Source organism: Drosophila suzukii, chromosome 3 (assembly GCF_043229965.1).
Source record: "Drosophila suzukii chromosome 3, CBGP_Dsuzu_IsoJpt1.0, whole genome shotgun sequence".
Taxonomy (NCBI): domain Eukaryota; kingdom Metazoa; phylum Arthropoda; class Insecta; order Diptera; family Drosophilidae; genus Drosophila; species Drosophila suzukii.
This window is the reverse complement of record NC_092082.1, coordinates 87,473,165-87,495,879: the sequence shown is the minus strand read 5'-3', so window position 1 is coordinate 87,495,879 and position 22,715 is coordinate 87,473,165. Positions and strand designations below refer to the sequence as shown.

The window sequence follows — 22,715 nt, the reverse complement described above, 5'->3', positions numbered from 1 at the left end:
GTCGAGTATTTGTAAGTTTGGTTCGTTTTTAAAGGAAATAAAAAGTTTCATATATTTATTTATTTTATATTTTTAATATTTGGACAGTGAAGTGATTTCTGTATATATGTATTTGTATTTTTATTAGTTCAAGACAAAGAATTAGATTGGAAGATCGATACTTACTTTATTTTCGGCAGTGTACTTCACCAAGGACTTTGATGCTGTCTCTCTGGCTCTCCACCCCTCTCTCAACGAACGCTTTCTGCGCACAGAGAAGTGAAGCACCTCTCCACCCCACCCACTCTCTCAAACTCTTTCTTTCTCACCGAACATTCATTGGCTGACGTAATTCATACGCACTGTTGCCGCATGCAGCGCGCTTTTATGAATGGAAAGCTGAAAATGCAAAAGCAACAACCTCAATTGCCACCTGGCAACAGGCGAAAAGAACAACAGGTGCCATTTGCAATCTTGGGTCGAGAAAAGCAGACAATTGACAGACATTGCCGCATCTTAATTGCCTCAATTGGAAAGTTATGTTCCGTGTGTTCGATTCGTAGATTGCTGATCGTGGCAAAATAATGCCCAACCTTCAGTTTAGTTATTACCTTGGTAAAGGTGTTTACCTGTACACGAATGATAAGCGTCTGCACCAAAAATCTACACAATTGCGTCAGCTAAATATTGTTTAGCTGCAGGCGATATTATAAATGATGGAATGAAACTGAAATACAACGACTTGAATTGTGTTGTTCAATAAGTTTCAGTTTTAAATCGCAAATATATTTTGTTCTTTATTTAAAAATGACATTTTGAAATTTCAAATGAATTGACGTTGCCAAATACTCTGAAAAAGATTGGGGAGTTGCCATATCATTGTAAAAAGTTAACTGTACTCGCCATCTGTTGGACCTTAATACGCCATCTATCTTTTATCGCGCCATTTTTAGGTTGGAGCCCCTACTTTGAAAATCGGAATATCACTCATACGCCAATTGTTACCTGAAAATGTAAAAAGTGCACACTTAATTGTATACTTACAATAATTATTATAGCTTGACCTTCCAAAAATAAAATGTAGTGACAGCGGCTCTCTTAAGTATCGATATTATATTGATCGATTTAGTTTAATCGATCAAAATGATGCGGATGACACTACGAAATTTAAAGTTAAACTAGGCAAACAGGTTATCCCAAAGTTTTTCGGTGAATAATTTGAATAATTTGAATTTTCGGTAACAAATGTTTAGTCGCGCTCGCATTTGAGAATATGTGCATATGTTTTAAAAAATACCAATCGAAATACGTGGTTGCAAACAGAATTGCAAACGGTTTTACTTTTATATTGATCTTAATCCCGTAACAAAATTTAAGCCATAATATTTGTGTCTTCATGGCAGAAACCTAAAGTAATTGTTAAAATAAAACAAAAATAAAAGTCCCCATACAAATATGTACATACATATGTGATTCAGGGGCACCGCCCCGGAAGACGAAACTTCTTAAGGAAGACTAAATCGAAATTATAGTTCGAGTGAGTGAGAATGCCCTTATCCAAATATATTTACCGATAATCGAGTGTGCTACCAGTAAATAATGTAAGAAACCTATGTATACACTAAATTAATTTTTGTTGTTCTTAGAGCATAAATTGGAGCATTTTACCTCGAATTATATGGCACTTTTCGAGGCGATTTCTCATTACCATATTTCGTTAAGTAAAAAAAGTGTAAAAAGAGTTCAACTAAAATAAATTATGGTGACTCATCGCTGCGATTTTATTAAGACTCTTATATACACATAAGACTAATAATGAACATAAAAATCCGTTATCTACACAATAAAACGTTTCCCGAAATTCTGTCGCTCGTCTTAAAATAAACACAAAAAATAAAAATATTGAAATAAAAAAACGAGAAAGGAAGCTAACTTCGGCAAGACACAATATTTATCACTTGAGTTGAATTGTTCAGTTACTCAACTACTTCCAGGAATTTTTTACAGATATCAATGAAATTTTTGCGACGGCGCATCCCAACAGCAGTTATATTTCAAACGTCTACGGGTCAACATGTTCTTGAAGCTGAAGGCGGTTTTATTCCTCCTGCTTCATCTGACGCATTCATATGAAATAATGGAATGGATGCAAGGACGAGGTAATGATTAAAAGGTTTAGAGTTACGATATTTATATACCCTTTACTAGTAGTGTGAAGTGTATATTGTATTTTTCAGAAAGTATGTAACAAGTAGAAGGGAGCCCTTCACACCCTTTATTCTTAATTAGGATCACTAGGCGAGTCGATCTTGCCATATCCATCTTTCTGTCAGTTCGTCTGTCTGTATGAAGGCTGAGATCGCGGTATTTAGAAAATCTAATAGGTATGGATTAAGCCTGCAGATTTGATGCTAGGATACAAATTTTAACAGAAATGTATTGTTTTTTCACGCTTCTTCTAACGCCCACAAACGCCCATAACGCTAAGATCTATCTGCTGCAAACATTTATATAGATTTTATCAAATTGTCAAATCGGACCATTCGCTAAAATATTATGAGCTTTTTTGATGCTTGCATATCTCCATCCCCCTTGCACTCCCCTTAGCTGAGCAATGGGTATATGATAGTATCACTCGACTGTAGCGTTCTTGCTTTCCTGAACTGAGACTTTCAATAGCTAAAAACATGGTAACAAATTTCCAGTAAAGCCTTTTCTGTTTTTCATTTCTTTTATTTTCATTTCTTACAGCTCATTCGTACTGTCAACCAGATCAAGAATGCATAAGACAGGAGCGGTGCAACTATCAAGCTTACAAAATATGTAACAGCGACGGAGGGATCTTTGTCTGCTGCCCTAAGCCGGGTAACAAAAAAATCAAATTGAATGTTGTTCCGTGTACTAATTCTAATCTCTATCAGCATTGTCAAACTGTCAGCCCGATGAGGAATGTAAGAGTCTAGGCCACTGTCCGGCATTAAAGGTTACTCTTGAGTCCGAGGACTTGAAGAGGTTCAGTCATGAAATATTACGGAAAAAGAAATGTGGCAATCATTTGTACTGCTGTCCAAAGTCAGGTATATTTCTAGTATATCAAAGTCTGAAAACCATGTACTTATTTCAAAATCTACCAGCCATTCCAAAACACAATGAGGTTTGCACCCCGCTACATAAGTGCCGATTGCATCTAAGACCTACAAAGGATAATGTACAAAAGTTAATAAGACGACACTGTGCCAACGATCCTCATGAGAGGTTTTCAGGCCGGAGGATCTCCATTTTCTGTACCGTGCAACGTTGTCTACCCGAAGAGCGCTGCCTAAGTAGAGATAAATGTCTACCATTGAAGTACATTATTAAATCTACGGAAGGAAGACATGCGTCTAATAAAGTATTAGGCGAAAGGATTTGTGGCATCAATCGTTACTGCTGTCCATACCTACGTAACGATTCGCTGAATCAAAATCTATTAGAATTTCCAAATTGTGAATCCGATGAGAGCTGCATTCCAATTGGAAAATGTCCCAACATGCTTGACATCGTTAATGCAACCAATGCAACCTATCAAGTCAAGCAAGAAATATATAAGATCAGATTGTGCACCCTCGATTACAGACGTAAAAAATTAGAACATCGCGTATACACCTGCTGTCCGCAACCAGGCAACTTCCTACCGAAAGACAGTAACCAACAGTGCGGACAGGTTTCAAATCCAGGTTCTTTCCGAATATCGCATGGCAGTGAATCGGATCTCAATCAATTCCCCTGGATGGCGATGCTTCTTTATGAGAATTGGGATCGAACTCTAGCTCCCAAGTGTGGCGGATCTTTAATCAACAACTGGTACGTCCTGACGGCTGCCCATTGTATAACCGACGTTCATGATTCAACTCTGAAGAGGGTTCGCCTGGGAGAGCATGACACCAGGACTACGGAGGACTGTCAACAAATATACCATCTACAAAAGAAGTGCGCTCCACCGCATCTGGAAATCGACGTGAAGGAGGTAATTTTGCATCAAAATTTCAGTGTAGGCAGGATATACGCAAACGACATCGCTCTGGTGCGACTTGAAATACCAGTCCGGTGAGTAATGATCTTATATATACATTTCAATTGCCCGTCCTGATCAAAAGTTTCATCTGCCCTAGGTATACGAAAGAAATCAGACCGATATGTGTTCCGAAAGACAGTTTTTCCTTAGATAACCTCTTCTTAGAAATTGCCGGATGGGGCGTCACGGAAAACGGAACCAGTCATGTATTATTGCACAGCAGCATTAGCGAATATAGGACGTACTGCATTAAACACAAAAGCGATGTGTTCCTTCCCAATAAACAAATATGTGCAGGTGGCAAACGCAACATCTGTAGTGGCGATTCCGGCGGTCCTCTGATGGTTACCAAGAATTTGCGATGGGTGGAATACGTATATGTGGCAGGCATCATTTCCTTTGGATTTAATGAAGGGACTTGCGGACAGCTGGACAAACCAAGTATTTACACTAGGACTGGAGCGTATTTTAACTGGATTCGGGGGAACTTAAAGCCTTAATTATGCCCGTTACTCGTAGATTAAAGGGGTACGTTAGATTCGTCGGGAAGCTTGTAACAGGTAGAAGAAAGCGTTTCCGATCAGAATCACTAGCCGAGTCGATCAGACCATTCATTACAAAGTAATAAGCAAATAAAGTGTGCAATTTGGGAAACAGCCGATTTGCTACATGCCTATTTCCATCTCCTTCGCACTTCTTTAGCTGAGTAATGGGTATCTAATAGTCGAGGCCGTCGACTATAACGTACTTTCTTGTTAGAATCTCAGAACAAACTAAAGTTTACAATCAATCTACCTCAAATATATCTATTATTTTTATAAGTACTATACTATGCTGTAGTTTTAGACATGTAAAACGACTACCATTGTAGATGATTAAAATCTGAAATAAAGTTGTACAATTTTTAGACTTCAAAACTGTTTGGTCTTTTTGAAGAAAGTGGTCATCCTGGCCATCCTAACTGATCCAAAAAAAACACCAGACAGGCGATAATGATTAGATTTACAATTGGGATTATCGTGCGGCACAACAAATAGGCTTGCCACCAAAATACCATCAGACCGAATCAAAACAAAACATCCATCAAAGCACGACGAGAAAACAAAAGGCGAGGAAACTAAATAAAATGGGGAGGGAAAAGTGGAAAAATGAAAATGGGAAACGTTCGAGGAAACCGCGGGCCTAAGACAAAAGATTTACAATATCGCTGGTGAAGATTTAAAGGTGATTTCCAAAGATATATATTGTGCCTGAGCAGCGATAAATAAACACAACTTTTTGACTATTTTTATTTCGGTCTCTCTTATTTTATTTTTTTGCTCAATTCGTTTTTTCTCGGGCATGGTATAACAATAACTCAATGGAAAAGTGGCTGCCATTGAGGCAATCTGTGGGTGTGGAGGGACTTTCCACTAAAAGTGTCACATTAACGAATTGCTCAGCTCCTCCGCAGTTAATTTATGCCCCCCCGCACTAATCGCTGGCCAGGTAGAATTGAATTTATTTGATTTGTCCATCTATAAGCGGCAATAAGCCTTTCACAAACACGCCGTTCATTAAGCGGAAAATCGTTGAAAACTCACCCAAAAAGGGGGGGCGTGGCCAGCGGCTACGTCCTTCTGCCTTAGACAACCGCCCAATGTCGTCTAATGGCGGGGCGCTTCTAAAAATAGGAACCACTCGAGAGCACCGCCCGCTGGCCACTCAAAACGCGGCAGCATCCGCGCGGAGAGCATCCGAGAGGATCGCGAGCACATCTGGGGGCCCCGACATCGAGATCGAGATCCGTTCTTGGATATGTCACCAAATGTGTTGCGTTTGCGGCGGACGGCGGTACGTAGTCTCTGCGGCTCGCAAATCAGCGTGAATCGGGAGTCATAGGATAAAGTGGGAATTGTACTTCCAAAGGCGTACGTGAAAAATATCCTACTCCGTAATAGCAATACATTCAAAGCTTCTTGAACTTTGAGTTTCGGTTTTAAAAGTGAACTAACAAAAACGAAAATGCATCTTTAGGATTTCTTATCATAAAATCCTTTTGGCACCACTTACAACTTGGCTATATAGTAACAGATTTAATCAAGTGTGGTACAGTTAACCTTTATAAGAACATTGAAGTTTTTTGATATGTTGTGTTTCAACTTTCCCACCAATTTCAAACGACAAAATCTGGACTGAAAAATAAGGAACTTATAAATCCAAGTTGTGTCAAAAAAAAACACATAAAATATAAAGAACTATAAAAGTTATATCTTGAAACATTCTTAACCTGGTGCTTTAAAAATATTACATCAAAATAATATAACCGTTTCAAAGAGAAGTGTTCCAAAATGACCAAATACAATAGTGGCAGCAGTGAAATGCCCGCAAATCACAACATAAAACAGGAATACAACAACGGCTATGGCCAGCAATCACATCCTGGATACGGATTCAGCAGTTATGGCCAACAGAATCAGCTATCCCATCCCAGCCAGAATCCGCACCAGACCCTGCAGAATTTCTTCAGCCGCTTCAATGCCGTCGGAGATGCGAGTGCGGGAAATAATGGCACTGCTTCGATCTCCGCCTCCGGATCGGGATCCTCCTGCAATTACAGCCATGGCAATCATCCGGCGGAGTTGGACAAGCAGTTGGGCATGACTATGACCCCATCGCCCATCTACACCACCGACTACGATGACGAGAACAGCAGCCTCAGTTCCGAGGAGCACGTCCTGGCGCCTCTCGTCTGCTCATCCGCCCAATCCTCGAGGCCCTGCCTCACCTGGGCCTGCAAGGCGTGCAAGAAGAAGAGCGTCACCGTGGACCGACGGAAGGCGGCCACCATGAGGGAACGACGAAGACTGCGGAAGGTAAGGATCCCTTTTCTAATAATATCTATCCAACTTTTCCGGTTCCCACTTTAAATCGAATATAACGGAAGGTTTTATTCCTTAAATGGAATATTAGACCCCCTTTTGGCGAGTTGACTATAGAAATAGTTCAGTTTTAATATTTTTCACACCATATTATTCTAAATATGGTCCATACTTTTTTTTAAAAACACAAATAAATGAAAGATAAATTACTCGAAAGAAGATATAATACGTAGGTATTCTAAAAATAAGTTTATCTTAAAGTAATTGCTAACACTTTGTTTCTATTAAAAATCATACTAAAATATTATTTTTGTATGCTAGATGCTAGGTTTAAATTGTTTTAATGCTACCCATTTATTTCTTTAGCAAAGATTATTATATTATAATTGCTAATACTTTGTTTCTATTAAAACCCATACAAATTTATTCATTTTATATGCTAGATGCTGGGTTAAAATTGTTTTAATGCTACCCATTTATTTCTTTAGCAAAGAATATACTATTATATATGCTAGGTATCTTATTAATAAAAGTATGTATTACTGATGCTAATATAGGATTCATTGCATTTGACATCTAAGTAACATCAGGGGGCTCTTTTGCTAACCGCATGCTAGCAATATTTTTGTTGTTAATCCTCGGCTGAATCTCGAAATAGATTATTGTTATGTTGGAAATTCCCTCACGTTTAAGGACTGCAACATTGTTGCAATGTCATTAGGGCCGCTAGCACGCCACAAATTAACACATCGCCACTTGCCTTGGGATGGCCTGCCCCAGTCCCACCGGGGAGGATCCATTGACATAAAACGCAGAAGGGAAACCACCCAACGAGTGTAAAACATAAAGATTTGCCAAGACCAAGAGTTAAACAGCGCCATTTATGAGTTTGACAGTCGTAAAAGTTTTGGATGAACCACTCGTATTTATAGCTCCACATAGACCCATTAGTGAGGGGGAACTCAGGGGGGGAGGATCTGAAAACGGAACAGGGGCTGCCTGTCATAAAGAGACAGACGACGGGCGAACGGTTTAATTGTTGAAAATTTTATGCTCTATTTAATTTAAAATATGTTTTATTAAACAGCCACTTAAAGGGGAACACGAATGGGGATGTGTGTTTTTATGGCGCGCCTAATGGATTTCCATGATTTCAACGATGGCCATTAATTGATTGTTCCTCTCGCATTCTAGGTTAACGAGGCCTTTGAGATCCTCAAGCGACGCACTTCATCCAATCCCAACCAGCGGCTGCCCAAGGTCGAGATATTGCGCAATGCCATCGAGTATATCGAGAGCCTGGAGGACCTGCTACAGGTATGTTAGAACGTCTCCTTCGTAGGTCCTTAAACCAAAGGTAATCACATTATTTTTTGGATTATAGGAATCCAATCCAACACGCGATGGCGACAACCTGGCGCCCAGTCTAAGCGGCAAAAGCTGCCAGTCCGATTATCTGGTAAGTTTTCCGCTGAACGCCAATTAATATTAAGCCCCGAATAACGTTCCGCAATTATTTTCTCGTAAAATTCTCATGCATGAGCAGCGCTTTCGTACATTTTTCTTTGGCGACGCGCACATTCATCAAAATCTCAGGGTCTGGCCGCAATGCCCGAAAACATGAAAATAGAATATACGGATACCCGAAAGAAAGATCCCCATCCGATATCTGTTGTATCTGTATCTCTGTATCTGCTGACCGGAATTTATGCGCTCACTGACGTGCGACTTAATAAGCTCCGCCGGCTATCCTCCAACCTCCTTGGAGATTCACCCGATTGCCGGGAACATTATGAGTTATGATCTCAGGGGGTTTTCTTCCAAAAACGTGGAAAAAATAGAGGACAAATAGCCGGAGAATTTACGGTGGCAGGGAAAGGGTCGTCGTCGTCGTTGTCTGTGCATTTAGTGAAAGGCAATAAATACATTTTCTTTTTATAAGCCCGCCCCGTAGACCATATGAATGGTATGGAAATCGTGTTGTAAATTAATTACAACAAATTCATTGGAGTTGGAATCGTCATCCCCATGTTTGGTGGATTGCGACGATCGCTTTTCTGTTTCATAATAGTTTTCCTGCGCCGGGTAAAATCAAAAAAGTCCGATGTGGCAGTTGACAAATTGCACAGGAAAAACATGACAAGATCTCGGGGTGTTCTTCTTCGAAAGGTGTTGCAAGACATGGCTTTAGAGTGGGGGTACGAGTCCGGAAAGTGGGGCAACGGGAGCGGGATATACGTACTCCCAAATGACAGGCGAACAAATTGTCAACAATTATGCAAACATTTTTGCCATCGCCATCGCAATCGCCCCCTTTTCATTTCGGGTTGGCCTGCGTTGAGTAATTTCCATGCAGTTTGTTTAAGTTTTTCACATTTTTAATGTACAAATTTGTTAATTTACCATAAAACTTAGCATATTTGTATGTTGACTGCGCCCCCCATTGGCAGATATTAATGTGCGGCCATAGTTTGATTAAAAACTGGCATCGCGCCAAACGTGCAGACATTCAAATGCATTTCAGACCCTGGCAATCCATCCATCCCATCCATATCCATTCATTTGGAGCCTGTGCGTATTTATAAACCTGCGCGATTTAAGTACAAGATTTCCTTTTGAACTGTTTCCAAGTCGAAATGTGTATCTCGAGGATCCTATAAATTCGCTTATCTTGGCCAATAAATTGAAGTACTCCAGATATACATGGCGTTAAGTGTCGCCGAAATCAAATGCCATGCCGTCTATCAGTCAAAATTCGACGTAAATAAAGCCATAATCATTTAAGTGGCAAGATAGAACTTCTGGGTGCAAATGACTCACCCAAAGATGCATACAATGTGTGTTCAAACTATCCATTGATAAACGTAGACCTGAAAAGTGAGTCAGTGATAGGGTTCCCTTCAATTAAGCTTTTTACGATCACAACAAATAATTTTGGTATAGATATGCTTGTGTACATTTTGTTATCTTTGACTTACCTTATACCTCAATTAATTGATAGTAAAATGTTTCTCAGGAATTTTAAACAGTTTATAATGTAGGTAAGGAAAACGGTACTTTTTGTTAGGGTCTTGTGATATAGTTGGTTTTGGGTCACATGTTTCTTGTAAGGTATTAACATAGTAATTTTTTCCATGACTTAGAAATTATAAGTTTTCCATCTTTTTATAAATATGACAAATATGACATGACAACCATTGCCATCAATAGAGCTTTTTCACAAATGGATTATAAGATTTTACGAGTGACCGCAGCACTCGTAAAAATAAAGCAATATCTCACCAGTGGGTTTAGTATATTAAAAACATATTTCGTGGTAAAAACTGATGCTGCTTGTGGTTAACAAATCGCATAATGCCGCATATCCGTTATGTGCTCTCAAAGACCGGAGGAGAACTTCTAAGAGGAGCGCGCCAAAAAGCGGCTTATGATCTTTACGCAATCCAAGAAACGGAATGCCCAAGTGATAAGTGGCATTTCATTCAGATACAACGCATGATATATGCTCGAAGAAATGAAATACACCGAAATACCATATAGTCATACAAACAAGTGCACCGGAAAAAGTTTTATGTTTGTAAAGCGATTCACTTTGCATTTCCAAAGATCTTTGATGATCTTGGTAATCTTTGTTAGCTCCCCAATCAAATATTTTTCGATACAGATTTATATATTGTTACCCAAATTTAAATACACAAAATGTAGCCCCATTTCGGGTAATTTTTTCCTGTGTACCGGTCTGTGGATTGTCGCATATCGAGCGCAGGCTGTCACTAAACGCTTGGAAAATGATAAATCGCTTTATAAAAGTGCAGTGTGAGTTCGTCTGTTCTCGTTCAGTTTAGTTCAGTTCACTCGGGTTGAATTCTGTTGTTCTGCTCCTCGGTACTTTGTTGTCCGCTAAATATAAACATGGGATGCTCTGTTTTTCCCGATCCTTGCAGACGAACTGACGGCACTTCAGATGGGGAAAGATGGATGGGGGGTATAAAGGAAACCCACCCAGAAGTGGCAATTATAATTTGCTTAGCATCGGCGTTAAAGCGAATTTTTCTAATGAAATCCCGAGCGAATCTCCGGATGCCTTGTCGTCTGCGTATGCGCACCAAAAATATAGCATCAAATTAATTTAATTGCTAATAAGTGTGCAGCACACAATGCCCCACAATGGGGCAGACAATGCGGTGGTTCAATGCATTTTAATTGGCCTGTGGAATCTTTACTTGCATAAATTTTTGGCTTAATCTCATCATTAGACTGCATTTCGAATGGCACTTGTTGGCCAAGTTGACAGGCCCGGAGCATTTTTGACGTTGTCATTTCGCCCCGGCGACACTTTTCTGTAATTTATTGTTTCCCCCAATTTCTCTCGAGGCAACTAAAAGTTTATTTCTTTTACATATATGTTTTTTAGAGCTCTTATGCCGGTGCCTATTTAGAAGATAAACTGAGTTTCTACAACAAGCACATGGAGAAATATGGCCCATTTACAGGTGAGATTGCTAAGCCATCTTTAAAAAATTTTAAATATTTAATATGAAATCTTCTTTTTAAAAAGACTTTGAGGGCAATGCCAATGGCTCAAGCTTGGACTGTCTTAACCTCATTGTCCAGAGCATCAACAAGAGCACCACAAGTCCCATTCAAAACAAGGCCACGCCCTCGCCTGCTGATTCCAAGACGCCGCCCACATCTGGAGCCACTGCACCCACATCTCTGCATGCGAACTTCAAGCGGAAATGCAGCACTTAGCATTAGGATCTAAGACCCAACTAGGAAATTGTAAAGCTATTTTTTAAGAGGATACACGAGATACCCAGTGACCCGAATAGGCCTTAAATTATTTGTATAGCTTTAGCACTTAATTAAACGGTAATTGAAAACAGTAATTAGAGTCTTTAACTTAGTCCAACTCCAGTTTGCGGAAGGATCCGCTCATCCCGTCCAGTTCTCCATTGGCCCAGGCACTGGCCAATCCCACGCGGAGTTTCTCGTTGGTTCCATACTGGGCATCCTTGGCCAGGTAATCCTTGTGGTTCAGCAGCTTCTGGCGCCAATGATCAATGGCCTCTGCATGGTAGCCATTGGTTCCTCCATACTCGATGGTCATCGCATCTCTGGGCAGGTGCTGGTACAGATCCTCCGACTTCTTGTGCACCACGAACTGTGAATCGGGAGGATTAATATATAGCGTACATTAATTATATTTATTTCAAATCTCTAAAGCAATAACCAACAAAATAAATAGAAGAAAGATGAATAAAATGTTGCGGGGTTTTACAACTACATATAAGTTTATAGCTATTGTAAACAAAGTTCTTAAATTTATTGCTCTATAAATTCCGAGGAATAAACAGTATCATTTTTTTAAGCATATTTGTTATTAGATATACCATATAATGACTCACCTTAAAAGGTAGCTTGGAGGGCAAGAACTTGGTCACGAAATTGAAAATGGTTTGTCCCTCCTTTCGCATATTTATCATATGGATCTCCACAAATCGCAGTGGAATACACTGGTCCACCAAGGCAAAGGCTTTCTTCAGCAGGAAGGGATCATATTGCAGCATCTGCTCCATGGTCACATCCCGGGCATCCACAACCCAAACCAAGCCGGAAATCGAAGCATTATCGCACTCCAGGGCCAGTAGTTCCAGCATGATGAAGACCAGTTTGAAGGCCTCGCGGGGATTTGACTTCTTGGGATCGATATTACGGAACTGCGAGATGATAACCCGCGGTCCCTCGGGACTCACCGGTCGACTGGGTATTACATGGATTCTGTAGATATGGAGAGTAAATTAGCAATTTCAAATACTTTTTAGAATAATAACAGAATAAAAAAAAAATTATCATTAGTGTTTGTTAGGTATACACAGCTTATACGATATTAATTTTTCGCAAGTACTGTCCATAGATAGTGAGTGAATAAATTATTTTTACCATTACTATGATAAGGCTCTTAATAATTCGTTACTTCTGACACCACCGATTACAAAATTGAAATTTAAACAATTTGTTAGAGGACAGGAACTTTAACCCACCCTCTTTGGAGCTGGGTGAGTAGAGCCTCGTCCACCTGCCGCGAACCCAGGACCTCGGGGAATACGTTGCGCAGGGAGTAGTAGTTGTCGATTCGCCGCTTGGCCTCCTCCTGACTGAAACGGCAGCGCCGCAGGAAGGCCAGGATTAGGTGCTCATCGGTGGGGGCCTTGAGGTGCGGCGACTTGGTGATCCACGTCTGGATGGTTACTATGATCTCCGATCGCTGGGCCTGATCCTCGTTGCACTCGCTCTTGGCCAGAGCCGCCAGTTGGGGATCGAGAGGTCTCAGTTTGGTCGCCATTCCGGCGCTCTTTCCAATGCTAACTGAATGCCAAAACCACTGACGCACCGCCGTGGTCGAAGTGGCGTTAATGGTGCTGGCTATGGCGCTATCTAATCGGGCCCAACACCTTGTAAACTAGCTGGAACGGCAACCCGAAACCCGTCGGCCGGCAGATAGATATAGATACACGAGTGCATAGATAGATGATAGGTGGTGGTCGTTATATTTAATTGATCGACTACAACGGAGTTTGGAATGTATTTGGATATGGATATGCGTTTGGGGAGGGAAAGAGTTGGATTTCCTGCTTCCGGGTCAGCGTTAATCCCAGTTTAGTCGACGAAAGGAGCCACTGGCTCCGAATTCCGCCTCATAGGTGGCTATCTCTCCATGACGCAGTTCCTCGATGGTCCCGTAGTTGCAGTCCTGCTCGAAATAACCACGGTAGCTGTTCAGCAGGTCCTCCATGTAGGCCACACACTCGCCCATATGACCATTGGTGCCGCCATACTCCTCCGGCAGGGAGTCCTTGCCAATATGCTCGATCAGTTCCTCGCTGTTTTTCAGAACCCGTATCTATAAAATGATAAGTGTTTAGAGAGATATTATTTAAGAAATATTAAAAATTCGAATACCTACTGGATAGTTAACTTGCATGCTGAGCACATTGTACAGAAACATGACGGTACCCTGAATATCCTTGGGCATGTTTATGATGTACATTTCCTTGACCTTCAGAGGACTACAATTGTAGAGCCAGTTCCACCACTTGCGAAATAAAACCCTATCGAATCGCCGCATTTTATCCGAGTTCACACCCTCCAGGTCAATGATTTCGCAAATCCCAGCCAGCGAGGCATAGTCATTCTCCAGCGCTATCACCTCCATGGCCATCGAAGAAAAGTGGTAGATCTCACGCAGCATGTACAGATTGGGATCAAAGTGGCCAAATCGGGCTATGAACATGGCGGTACGACTATCTCCCTTAGGCATGTCCGGATAAAGGCAGATACTGAAAGGATAGGAGTTATAGGAATTATAGGTACCTCGGTGTATTTAAAAAAAACCAATCACTTTTGCTGAATGTTTTGTTGCACACTGTACGTGTGGCGGCAATACGCAAGCAAAGCTAATCCCAAAGTCCGTTTAAAGGGATTCCGATTTTGCGTTTAAGATGTTTATTTTTTCAGCTTAATACATATCCTTAGCTTACCCCATTCGATTGATATCCAAAAGTCGCTGGGTAACACAGCGATTGTTCATAATCTCTGGAAAAAGGTTGTAGTGGGTGAAGTAGCGGTCGATCCGGCGCTTGGTTTCCTCCAAACTGTATCTGCAGCGTCTCAGGAAGGCAATCAAAAAATCCACATCTGTTCTGGCTCGCAGATGTGGTTGCTGGCGAATCCAAACACGCAGGATAATGATGTCCTGCTGAATCCGATCGGGCGTCTCGTTCACCTCCTTCTCGGCCAATTTGGCCAATGTCGGCGAGAGTGGACGTCGCATTTTGGTAACGGCTATGCGCTGTTTGATGGCAATTGGTCCCAGTTATGATATATCTAATTTGCCCATTTCCCTCTCCATCTGGTGGTGGGTGGCCCTCATATCTAATCTAATCGATTGGCCGATTCGGATTGGGAGAATACACCCGCCTCATGGTCGATATCTACACGCAGTTGTAACTTGCACTTTTCCCCAGCTCGGGGACTGGAATTTGGATGTTGGTAAAAAACTATATGGGATATGTACTATATAGGGGATCTATCAGAGTGTTAGCGCACATCCGGCGCCTGTCTAAAGAGATCTCTTAAGTGCCCTTCTCGCGCACATTTGGGAAATGGATGCTCATGCACTTAGATTGAATTATTTAAAGATTCGTTTTTGAAACTAAAAGAGAATACAAGTTACGAAAATTTGGATACTTTTATATTTTAAGACAAAATATCGCTGATAACCATTACTTCTTATATATTTAAGTATTTTGAATTATCTTAGTCATATATTATAAAACAAAGTCTCTTTATCCATTTATGAATATTTTTCTGAGCTGGAAAACATTTTTTTTAATATATCTTCATAACCACTTCAGCTCTCTTTTTTTTCCCAGTGCACGAGTACTTTCTTTTGAAATGCGATCTGCGTTTAATGCCCGAAATAAATCTAACGCTAAATAGTATCCAGTTCGTCGGTTGTCCGTGTTGTGAGCATTCAATTTGAGTGCCTGTCAGAGGGCATTATACACCGACATCTCGGGTAGGTGGCGATGCGCTGTTGATGTTGACATGGAACACCTACGGCTGGGCAAATTGCTATGACATGGCGCTGTCAGCTGCTGACAAGCCGGAGATCTGGCGATCTGTTCCTCTGTGGAACTGGGAGCCCAGGAAGCGGATCATCTTCCCACTCCGCCAATAACTCATAACACATTATGGCCATGGGGCTTGGGATCCCGATTCGGATACGAAGCCACTGGAGGCTGCGCTTTGATCTTCGTGCTGACAGGGCAGCGCGTGTAAATTCCCTTCGCAGCCAGCCCATTGCTCATGACACAAACATATCGTTGCCATATTAATAATGAGCCTCATTAACAGCCCGCTGCAGTGCACCATCGCACTCGACACATTGCCCGATGTTGGCACTCTCTTAAGGGACGAAAAGGGTGAGGGATATACATAGTGTGGGTATGTAATTGACACACTCATTGCTGATAAGTGTATTTTGTTGTAAGCACTTCAGATATGCTCGGACTGCATATGCTGCACTCGGCGAAAGTGATGGATGCCACAAGGAATCGCTGGGAGTCTTCACACAAAAGGGTATGGAATTAATGCCCCCGAGAGTGGCTTACAGACGGCTCAATCAATCTGTAATATTTTGTAATTTTCAAGGAACTTTGTCTTGAGAGATCATTTTGTTATCCGTGAATAATCAATACATTGCAGACAAGAGAAAATAGAGATTCACTTCTTTTTAATTTGGTCCTTGGAGGTATGGATTTAATATTAATACAAAAACATATTTAAATTAAACATGCGTTTGGGTTATTCAAAATAATATTTTACAAAAACATTTGGCAAACGTTAAAGTTTTTATCTTAAGTGGTTCAAGCAATAAAAACAATGCGAGTCCCCGAAATTCAAAAATATACTTATTTCAATAATATTTATATTATTTCGCATACTTATATTTAATTCAAAACAAAATGGAAGCGCATCGCTGCAGTTGAGTCTGCCACAACAAGCAGTCATATGGGTTTATAAACGTTTCATGTTTTAATTTATAGACTTACATAAAACGCCCCATTTTGTGCGCCAAGTGCGAGGGGGAGAGGAAAAAGTCGGGGAAATGGGAAAATGCATTTGCTTGGCGCTCAATTGACAATCATATTTATAGAGCATATTGAACAAATATACGAATACGAGAACCCGAAGCGCTAGCCTAAAGATAATATTCGAGAGCAAGAGGCGTTTTTTTTTGGTTACCCGTCGTTGCCGCTCGACTGGCAGTTGTCACTCAACTTGATCCGAGATATGTTCCTATATACTGCATAGAACATGCATGACGTTTGTAGAATGCCGTTCCCCGATCCCCTCAAATAAGAAAACGACGAAAATTAAACGGCAAATGAAATTTCATTGTAAACAGACGCGTTACGGCAAATTGAGCGGCTTAAACAAATTTCCGCTGTCTCGGCATATCTGGCATTACATCCTTGTATTCGAATCCCCATCTCCTCATGCCCATTATCCTGCTCATCCTGTTGAGTGGCGATTTATTGGCTTCCGTTGCGCCGCTGTCACTTGAGCCTCAATTGGTCCTCTGGGCAGCGGCAGCTGGACTCCTTGCCCCCTCCTCCTAGCCTAGTTTAAATTACTATATAGTTGGGTTCCGGGAAGACTCATTTGTAGAGGACCGTGTGCCAGGAGCGCGGCGGCAGGCGGAGGTTGATCGCTCCACGCTGGCTATCATTGAGGGCCACATCCACCGGGAGGTTCTGGCTGCAAGATTACAAGAGCAGGGTCTTAGACAATTTCGAATAAAAGTATCGGAGTGCAGGGTCTCCATTAGAGACATTCATAAAGCGGAATCGCAACGTTGTCGGCAATTAAGTTGACGCACTTAAGCGGCACCGTCGCAGATGCAACCCGAAATAGATGCGCAAGAGGCACTTGGAAAAATCACTCAGAAATTATTCTTTCAGAGTTCCTAAAATGATTTAAAAATGGTCTACTACCTTAAAATGAATTAAATTATTGTTATAGGCAGATTCCCATTATAATGAATGTTAATTTTCTCCACTTTAAATGTATTTCATTGATGGTATGTAATAAATCTAACAGAAACTAGATCTTATCGTTATAATATTCTATAAATGATATAATAATCATTTTTTAAAACTCATTACCAATAATTTTAATGCGAATAATAAAGCATGTATTAAATATTTTACTACCGTTAAAAATAAAAATCTTTACTTTATTGTGGCTTAGGGTACTATATTATTGTGCAAGTTTTATAAAAATAGTAACGTGATAGTATTTTGTTGTAGGAGTAAATTTTTTATAATTGGTCTAATTGACAATTCCATGGGTTGATTCCATTTAACTTATATATTGTTAAATATCGTTTACCAAAGTTCCTATGTTTTGCAATATAGTTATATTATTTCCCCCAGTTTATTAACACTTACCCATTGTATATGATCAACGCCACACTGCCGTCTGGTCGCTGGAAGCCCACAACACTCAGCTGGGTGAAGGTATTTCGCTGGCTCTCAATTTCCGTCTCGATGCGCACAGACTGCGGTGGCAGGAACTTGGAGAAGTGGCCTATGGCATAGAAGATCGGCTGCTTGTATATCTCACCACGACTCGTGGCATTCACAATGATGGGAGCGTCCACATAGTTCTTCACATAGTTGGGACCGCCCTGTTCGTCCAGAACCAGATTCCAATCAAGCCAGCCATTAAAGTTGTGCCTCAGATCCTGTGTATAGGCCCTCATATAGCTCTCGCCACGCTGCCAACTTCCGAGTTCCGGTCCATGGGTCTGCCAAGGCTTATCCCCGATGCAGGACTCCGTATTTAGTATCATCTTCTTGGGCATCTCCGTGTGAGCCTGGTCAATGAGTTGTGGACCTACCAGTTCGTCCCAGTACCAATGGACTGCCAGACCATCCAAAAAGGATAGTGAATTGTTGCGGGAAGAGCGCATCTAAAGAATTTTAGATTAAAATGTTAACAATATTTTTTCTATTTGCTGTTATAGACCCTAAATACCTTTCGAAACCATGAGGGATAGGTGTACCGCTGGTCGTCATTGCCAAAGATGAGCACCTTGCTCTCCCCCGAGTTCCTGATGGTCGGTCCCAGATTGTCGTTCAGCCAAATAGCCTGGCCGAAAAAATGTCGACATGCTTAATAGCCAGAATCGTGATCGATGGCCAGTGGCCAATTTTGAATGGCTATGGCTAATGGCTCATACCTGCTGCCAGGGCGTCCAGCCCATGCTCATGAAGTGCACAAAGAAGAAGCCGATGACGCCGTTTAGCGGCTCATTGCCAGTGGATATGGCCCAAATCGGCATATTTTTAGCCCGCATAAGTTCGAGAAATCTGCAAGAATATCAAGTCCCTCATAAATGGCACATGTACTGCCCAGAACATTCTCACTTGAGGTGGTAGAGCGCCCAGGTTTGGTAATATTCCGATTTCAGCTGGCCAAATCCTGTCCAGCGATCGTTGCTCTTCATCCACGGTGGAGCACTCCAGGCGGCACCCATGATCTTCAGTTCATCCAGTTGACCAACTGTCTTTAAGCGATTCAGTTGCTCAATTTTCTGCAGATCCCTCGGATCGAGGGACGTAAAGTTACTCAACTGAGGATCATTACGAGGCCACTCGTTATAGGCCCAAGGTTCCATATCAAAGTCCGAACCACCAATTGACATTCGAACAGTGTTGTAGGCAATTCCATCGGGATGGTAATAGGATCTGTTGTAAGAATGGTCTAATATCAAATATATTTCTGAATGGTATCCAATAAAATCTTACTTATAGACATGAACTTGTAGATCTTCTGGCAATTGCTTGATTAAATGTGAGACTGTTCCTGTAAAGGCCCCACCAAAAATGGAAACATTCTGATATCGCTGCTCCCGTTTCACGGATATCCGAAAGGTCTTAGTGCTAGCATTGATAACTGAAATTTTATGAATGGTATTGTTGATATTTTTGATATAAGTATTATTTTTTTAGCTACACAAGCGTTGGGGAATGTTGGCCAACTGCAACCAGGCTCTCTGCTGATCCACCACAATCGCCTCTGCCATGAAGTTCTCATCAGTAAATTGTTTGTCTTCCACTGTTAAAGGTTTTCCATCTGTAATATACCCTGTTGTCTTCTTAAAGCGTAGGCCATCCTGAAAAATGTTTAAATTGTATTAAAACTTGGATGATAATTTAATCTATGCTTTAATCAAAGTTTGATAATAGTTATAACAATACCCCATTCGTTTAAATCGCGAATTTAATTTACTTTATCATTTCTAAAAGCATGCCTGATAAATACTTTTTTGAAATGCTAGTTCTGTGACCGCGAGTGCTGGTAATTCTGCTGACTCACCTTGCTGGAGCTAATCACCACAATCTGGGAGCTATCAGTGAGTTGGGGCTGTTCCAGATAATCGCAGTAGGTACTGTTGCAAACACACACACTTCCATGGCTTGTTTCGCGCAAATCGCAGGGCAGCTGGTTTTCTGGAGCACCTGCAACAGGTATTTATGTATGTATATTTTTGGGGTGTTCAGGTAGGCATGAATTTATTATTTCCCGCTCACCTGCACAGATTGCGATGACTGCAAAAAGAAAGCAAGTCCAAAGTGTCTTCATATTTGCACTCCAGCCAAAAGACAATGCGACTCGATCGAAGGCCTGTCCACAACTGAGCTCAAAACGAGAGCCACTTTGCTTTCGAATGATCAAGCAACCGAATTTCGCTCAACTTGATGTTTATGTTTTCGAACGCCACTTGACCCGGGCTCAGCTGTTGATTTGATAAAGCAGCCGGACCGGCAAATAGCTATAGTCGGCAGACGGAGCGATCCCACTTGGAAATCTACTCACGCAATCAAAGGTAAAAGTTATGCAAACCCAGAGGAGGAGCGGGAGCCCCAAGGGGGGTTAAAACACAAAAAGAGCTACGATATTTTCGGTTTCGAAAGTGCTTCCAAATTTAATTTACATTGGTCTGCGGTAAAATGATTTTTGTTATCTGCAGACCCATTTGAATAGTGTTTTTTTACACCCCTTTAAAAATTTTCAAAAGTATCTTTGTGGAAAAGTTTCGTAGACCTACACTCTTCCAAGTCCCGCATATATCAAAATTTTAAGAAATATATCTCAAAAACTTTTTAATATTATTTTTAATTTATTTAAAAAGTAAAATTCATAAATTTCACCATACAAATATAATTTTTAAGCACTCACATTTTGTTGTAGTGCTGACAGAAATAAAAATAAAGGTTATTTTTCGAAATCAGAGTAAGTGTAAGCACTGTCAGATGCCATTCCGAACCAACTTAGGTTTTTCAAGGAATATATGCTCTTTAGATATTTCAACACTTCATCAGTGCGCCATTCTGATTGGTTGTCCCGACAGCTGGGGCAATCTCTTTCGCTTGGGAACTGAATCTTCGGGAACTTTGGATCCTCACTAGAACCACCGGCCAACTGCTTGTTGATATAGTTATGGGCCTCCCACAGCCATAGTATTTCTTGATCAATCTGGGTCACATCAGAAAGTGGTCGGATCTTCTTAAACTCCCGTAAATTGTTTCGACAATCGTTGCAATCCATGAAGAATTTCACAAAGCCGTTGAAGACCTGTACGACGGCACCCGCATGAAAGGATTCAGACTCCACAGTAAGATAGTGAAATAGTGCCCAAAATGAGCAGTTAAAACCGCGCAGAAAAGAACGAGAGGCAATGCAGCCAACGTATTGCTTTCCGTCAAATGTGTAATTCTTCAAAGCTTTTAAGACCAACTCTTTAAATTTAACTCCGGAAACTCTGCTCTTAATTTTCATCGAGTTATAAAGGTTGTTCAGCTTTTCTTTGGCCTCTGGTTTTAGAGGACTTAGGTAGTATAACTGCCTTAGGAAATTGTTAACGACACTTAGCCTTTTTCCAACAAAGTTTGATGTTTTGGGGAGTTCCACCTTGAGTATTTGGTCAACAGCCCGTTCCAGATCGGCTCTATAGATCTGTTGAGGTCGATTTTTGTGTTGCTTGAAAATTTCATAGCGCAAGGCCTCAGTAATGTTTGTTGGTAGGGTTTTTAATAAGGGTTTATGCGGCTTAAAGTCGGAAAACTCAAGAAATTGCCTAATGGCAGCCACATAAGCCTCACTGGTGTCCACCTCGGGCGTTAGGAACAGCGGTTTTATATTCCGGTTTAAGATAACTATTAAATTTGGCACTGGTGATATGTTAAATTTGGTGTAAACCTGATGATCATCGAAGACACGCACAGCGATTTCATTATAGGGCAGCAGTTCCAAAAGGGTGTTCCTTCCAATGGTCGCAACTATTGGATTATCCTTATTGCAATCGTCCAGGGAAGCCTGCTTTTCCTCCATGGAATTCCCCGTTTCAAAGTGCGGCATGAAGTTAAAAAGGCACATTTGGAAAACCATGGCAATGTACTTTACGTGTTCATGGTCCCGAAAAATATCCTTTACATTGTCCTCCCTCGAAAACAATTTAAAGTACTTTAATTCCGCAAGATATAGGGCCAACTCCGACTCAATTTCCTTTACATTGCGACTGGAGATCTCGGTACCCAGATCTTCTGGGTCTCGATGGTAGGCCGTAGGAAAGAAACGCAGAGTTGGGGTACTACGGATGATGAAACTACGACAGATCTTAAGGTTCTCGTCCTTCGCGCAATCGAACACATGTACTTTCAGTATACGCTTCCACTTGTAAAGCTTTCGGGATAACTTCCTAAATGCGGGCATAAAGTGTTGGCTGTCCTTACAGAATCCATTGAAAAACTTCACTAGCTTTCCCGTTGTCGGCTCACTAAGTCCACTTTCAAAGGAGGCGAAATCCAGCTGCTCCACATTGTCATCCGGATTATAGAGAAACTGTGAAAGTCCGGGGAAGAGCAGTGTGCACAGCAAAAGTGATATAGCCGGGGAATAATATAAATATCTATTCATTTCAAAACGATGCTTATTAGTCCACTGGTCTACTGCAACTGATAATTCATATTTACGGATTTGCTTTGCTTCATTTTGAAAACCGAATCAAATGCGTGAAAATTTCAATTCTTTGTAAGCATAAAAAATAACAGAAATAACATTTTAACTTTACTTATTTTGTATTTGATATTTCTTTTTTATAAGGTACTTTAACTTAAACTTTTGAAATGCCCAAAAGTAGACTGCAATCATATAATTTTAAACATTTCTTAACAACATTTTAACCT

General features: G+C 40.9%; 6 protein-coding genes across 11 annotated transcripts; 2 read left to right on the top strand and 4 right to left on the bottom strand.

The window, feature by feature from the left end:
- Window positions 1-1,133: 1,133 nt before the first annotated feature.
- Window positions 1,134-5,947, top strand: LOC108007845 (spaetzle-processing enzyme). Of its 6 annotated transcripts, none has more exons than XM_070995709.1 (6): window positions 1,134-1,516; window positions 1,974-2,138; window positions 2,731-2,844; window positions 2,901-3,056; window positions 3,114-3,822; window positions 3,878-4,018. In XM_070995709.1, coding segments are annotated over exons 2-6 (1,065 nt in total). In that variant the 5' UTR covers window positions 1,134-1,516; window positions 1,974-2,053; the 3' UTR covers window positions 3,879-4,018. The 6 variants fall into 6 exon arrangements, with proteins under 6 accessions (XP_070851810.1, XP_065722012.2, XP_065722010.2 ...); XM_065865940.2 differs by adding an exon at window positions 4,131-5,947 and having other exon boundaries at window positions 1,138-1,516; window positions 1,987-2,138; window positions 3,114-4,065; XM_065865938.2 differs by adding an exon at window positions 4,131-5,947 and having other exon boundaries at window positions 1,138-1,516; window positions 3,114-4,065.
- Window positions 5,948-6,290: 343 nt separating this feature from the next.
- On the top strand, window positions 6,291-11,646 carry nau (myogenic-determination protein nautilus). Its single transcript, XM_036818682.3, has 5 exons — window positions 6,291-6,888; window positions 8,089-8,211; window positions 8,279-8,353; window positions 11,309-11,387; window positions 11,453-11,646. The coding sequence occupies exons 1-5, from the start codon at window positions 6,364-6,366 to the stop codon at window positions 11,644-11,646; spliced, it is 996 nt and encodes a 331-aa protein (XP_036674577.3). The 5' UTR covers window positions 6,291-6,363.
- A 61-nt stretch (window positions 11,647-11,707) lies between these two features.
- Window positions 11,708-13,280, bottom strand: LOC108007836 (alpha-tocopherol transfer protein-like). Its single transcript, XM_017071599.4, has 3 exons — window positions 12,939-13,280; window positions 12,303-12,675; window positions 11,708-12,058 (listed from the first exon to the last, which is right to left on the bottom strand). Exons 1-3 carry the CDS (start codon window positions 13,238-13,240, stop codon window positions 11,798-11,800), a joined length of 936 nt encoding a protein of 311 aa, XP_016927088.4. The 5' UTR covers window positions 13,241-13,280; the 3' UTR covers window positions 11,708-11,797.
- An 87-nt stretch (window positions 13,281-13,367) lies between these two features.
- Window positions 13,368-14,761, bottom strand: LOC108007850 (alpha-tocopherol transfer protein-like). The gene is made up of 3 exons (XM_017071612.4): window positions 14,436-14,761; window positions 13,862-14,234; window positions 13,368-13,798 (listed from the first exon to the last, which is right to left on the bottom strand). The coding sequence occupies exons 1-3, from the start codon at window positions 14,726-14,728 to the stop codon at window positions 13,544-13,546; spliced, it is 921 nt and encodes a 306-aa protein (XP_016927101.2). The 5' UTR covers window positions 14,729-14,761; the 3' UTR covers window positions 13,368-13,543.
- Window positions 14,762-16,835: 2,074 nt separating this feature from the next.
- On the bottom strand, window positions 16,836-20,216 carry Gba1b (Glucocerebrosidase 1b). The gene is made up of 9 exons (XM_036818614.3): window positions 20,061-20,216; window positions 19,846-19,988; window positions 19,483-19,642; window positions 19,275-19,422; window positions 18,894-19,214; window positions 18,707-18,836; window positions 18,502-18,615; window positions 17,913-18,436; window positions 16,836-17,220 (listed from the first exon to the last, which is right to left on the bottom strand). The coding sequence occupies exons 1-9, from the start codon at window positions 20,110-20,112 to the stop codon at window positions 17,121-17,123; spliced, it is 1,692 nt and encodes a 563-aa protein (XP_036674509.3). The 5' UTR covers window positions 20,113-20,216; the 3' UTR covers window positions 16,836-17,120.
- Window positions 20,217-20,741: 525 nt separating this feature from the next.
- Qsox4 (Quiescin sulfhydryl oxidase 4) lies at window positions 20,742-22,467 on the bottom strand. Its single transcript, XM_036818477.3, has one exon. The coding sequence runs from the start codon at window positions 22,444-22,446 to the stop codon at window positions 20,746-20,748; it is 1,701 nt and encodes a 566-aa protein (XP_036674372.3). The 5' UTR covers window positions 22,447-22,467; the 3' UTR covers window positions 20,742-20,745.
- Between the last annotated feature and the right edge of the window lie 248 nt (window positions 22,468-22,715).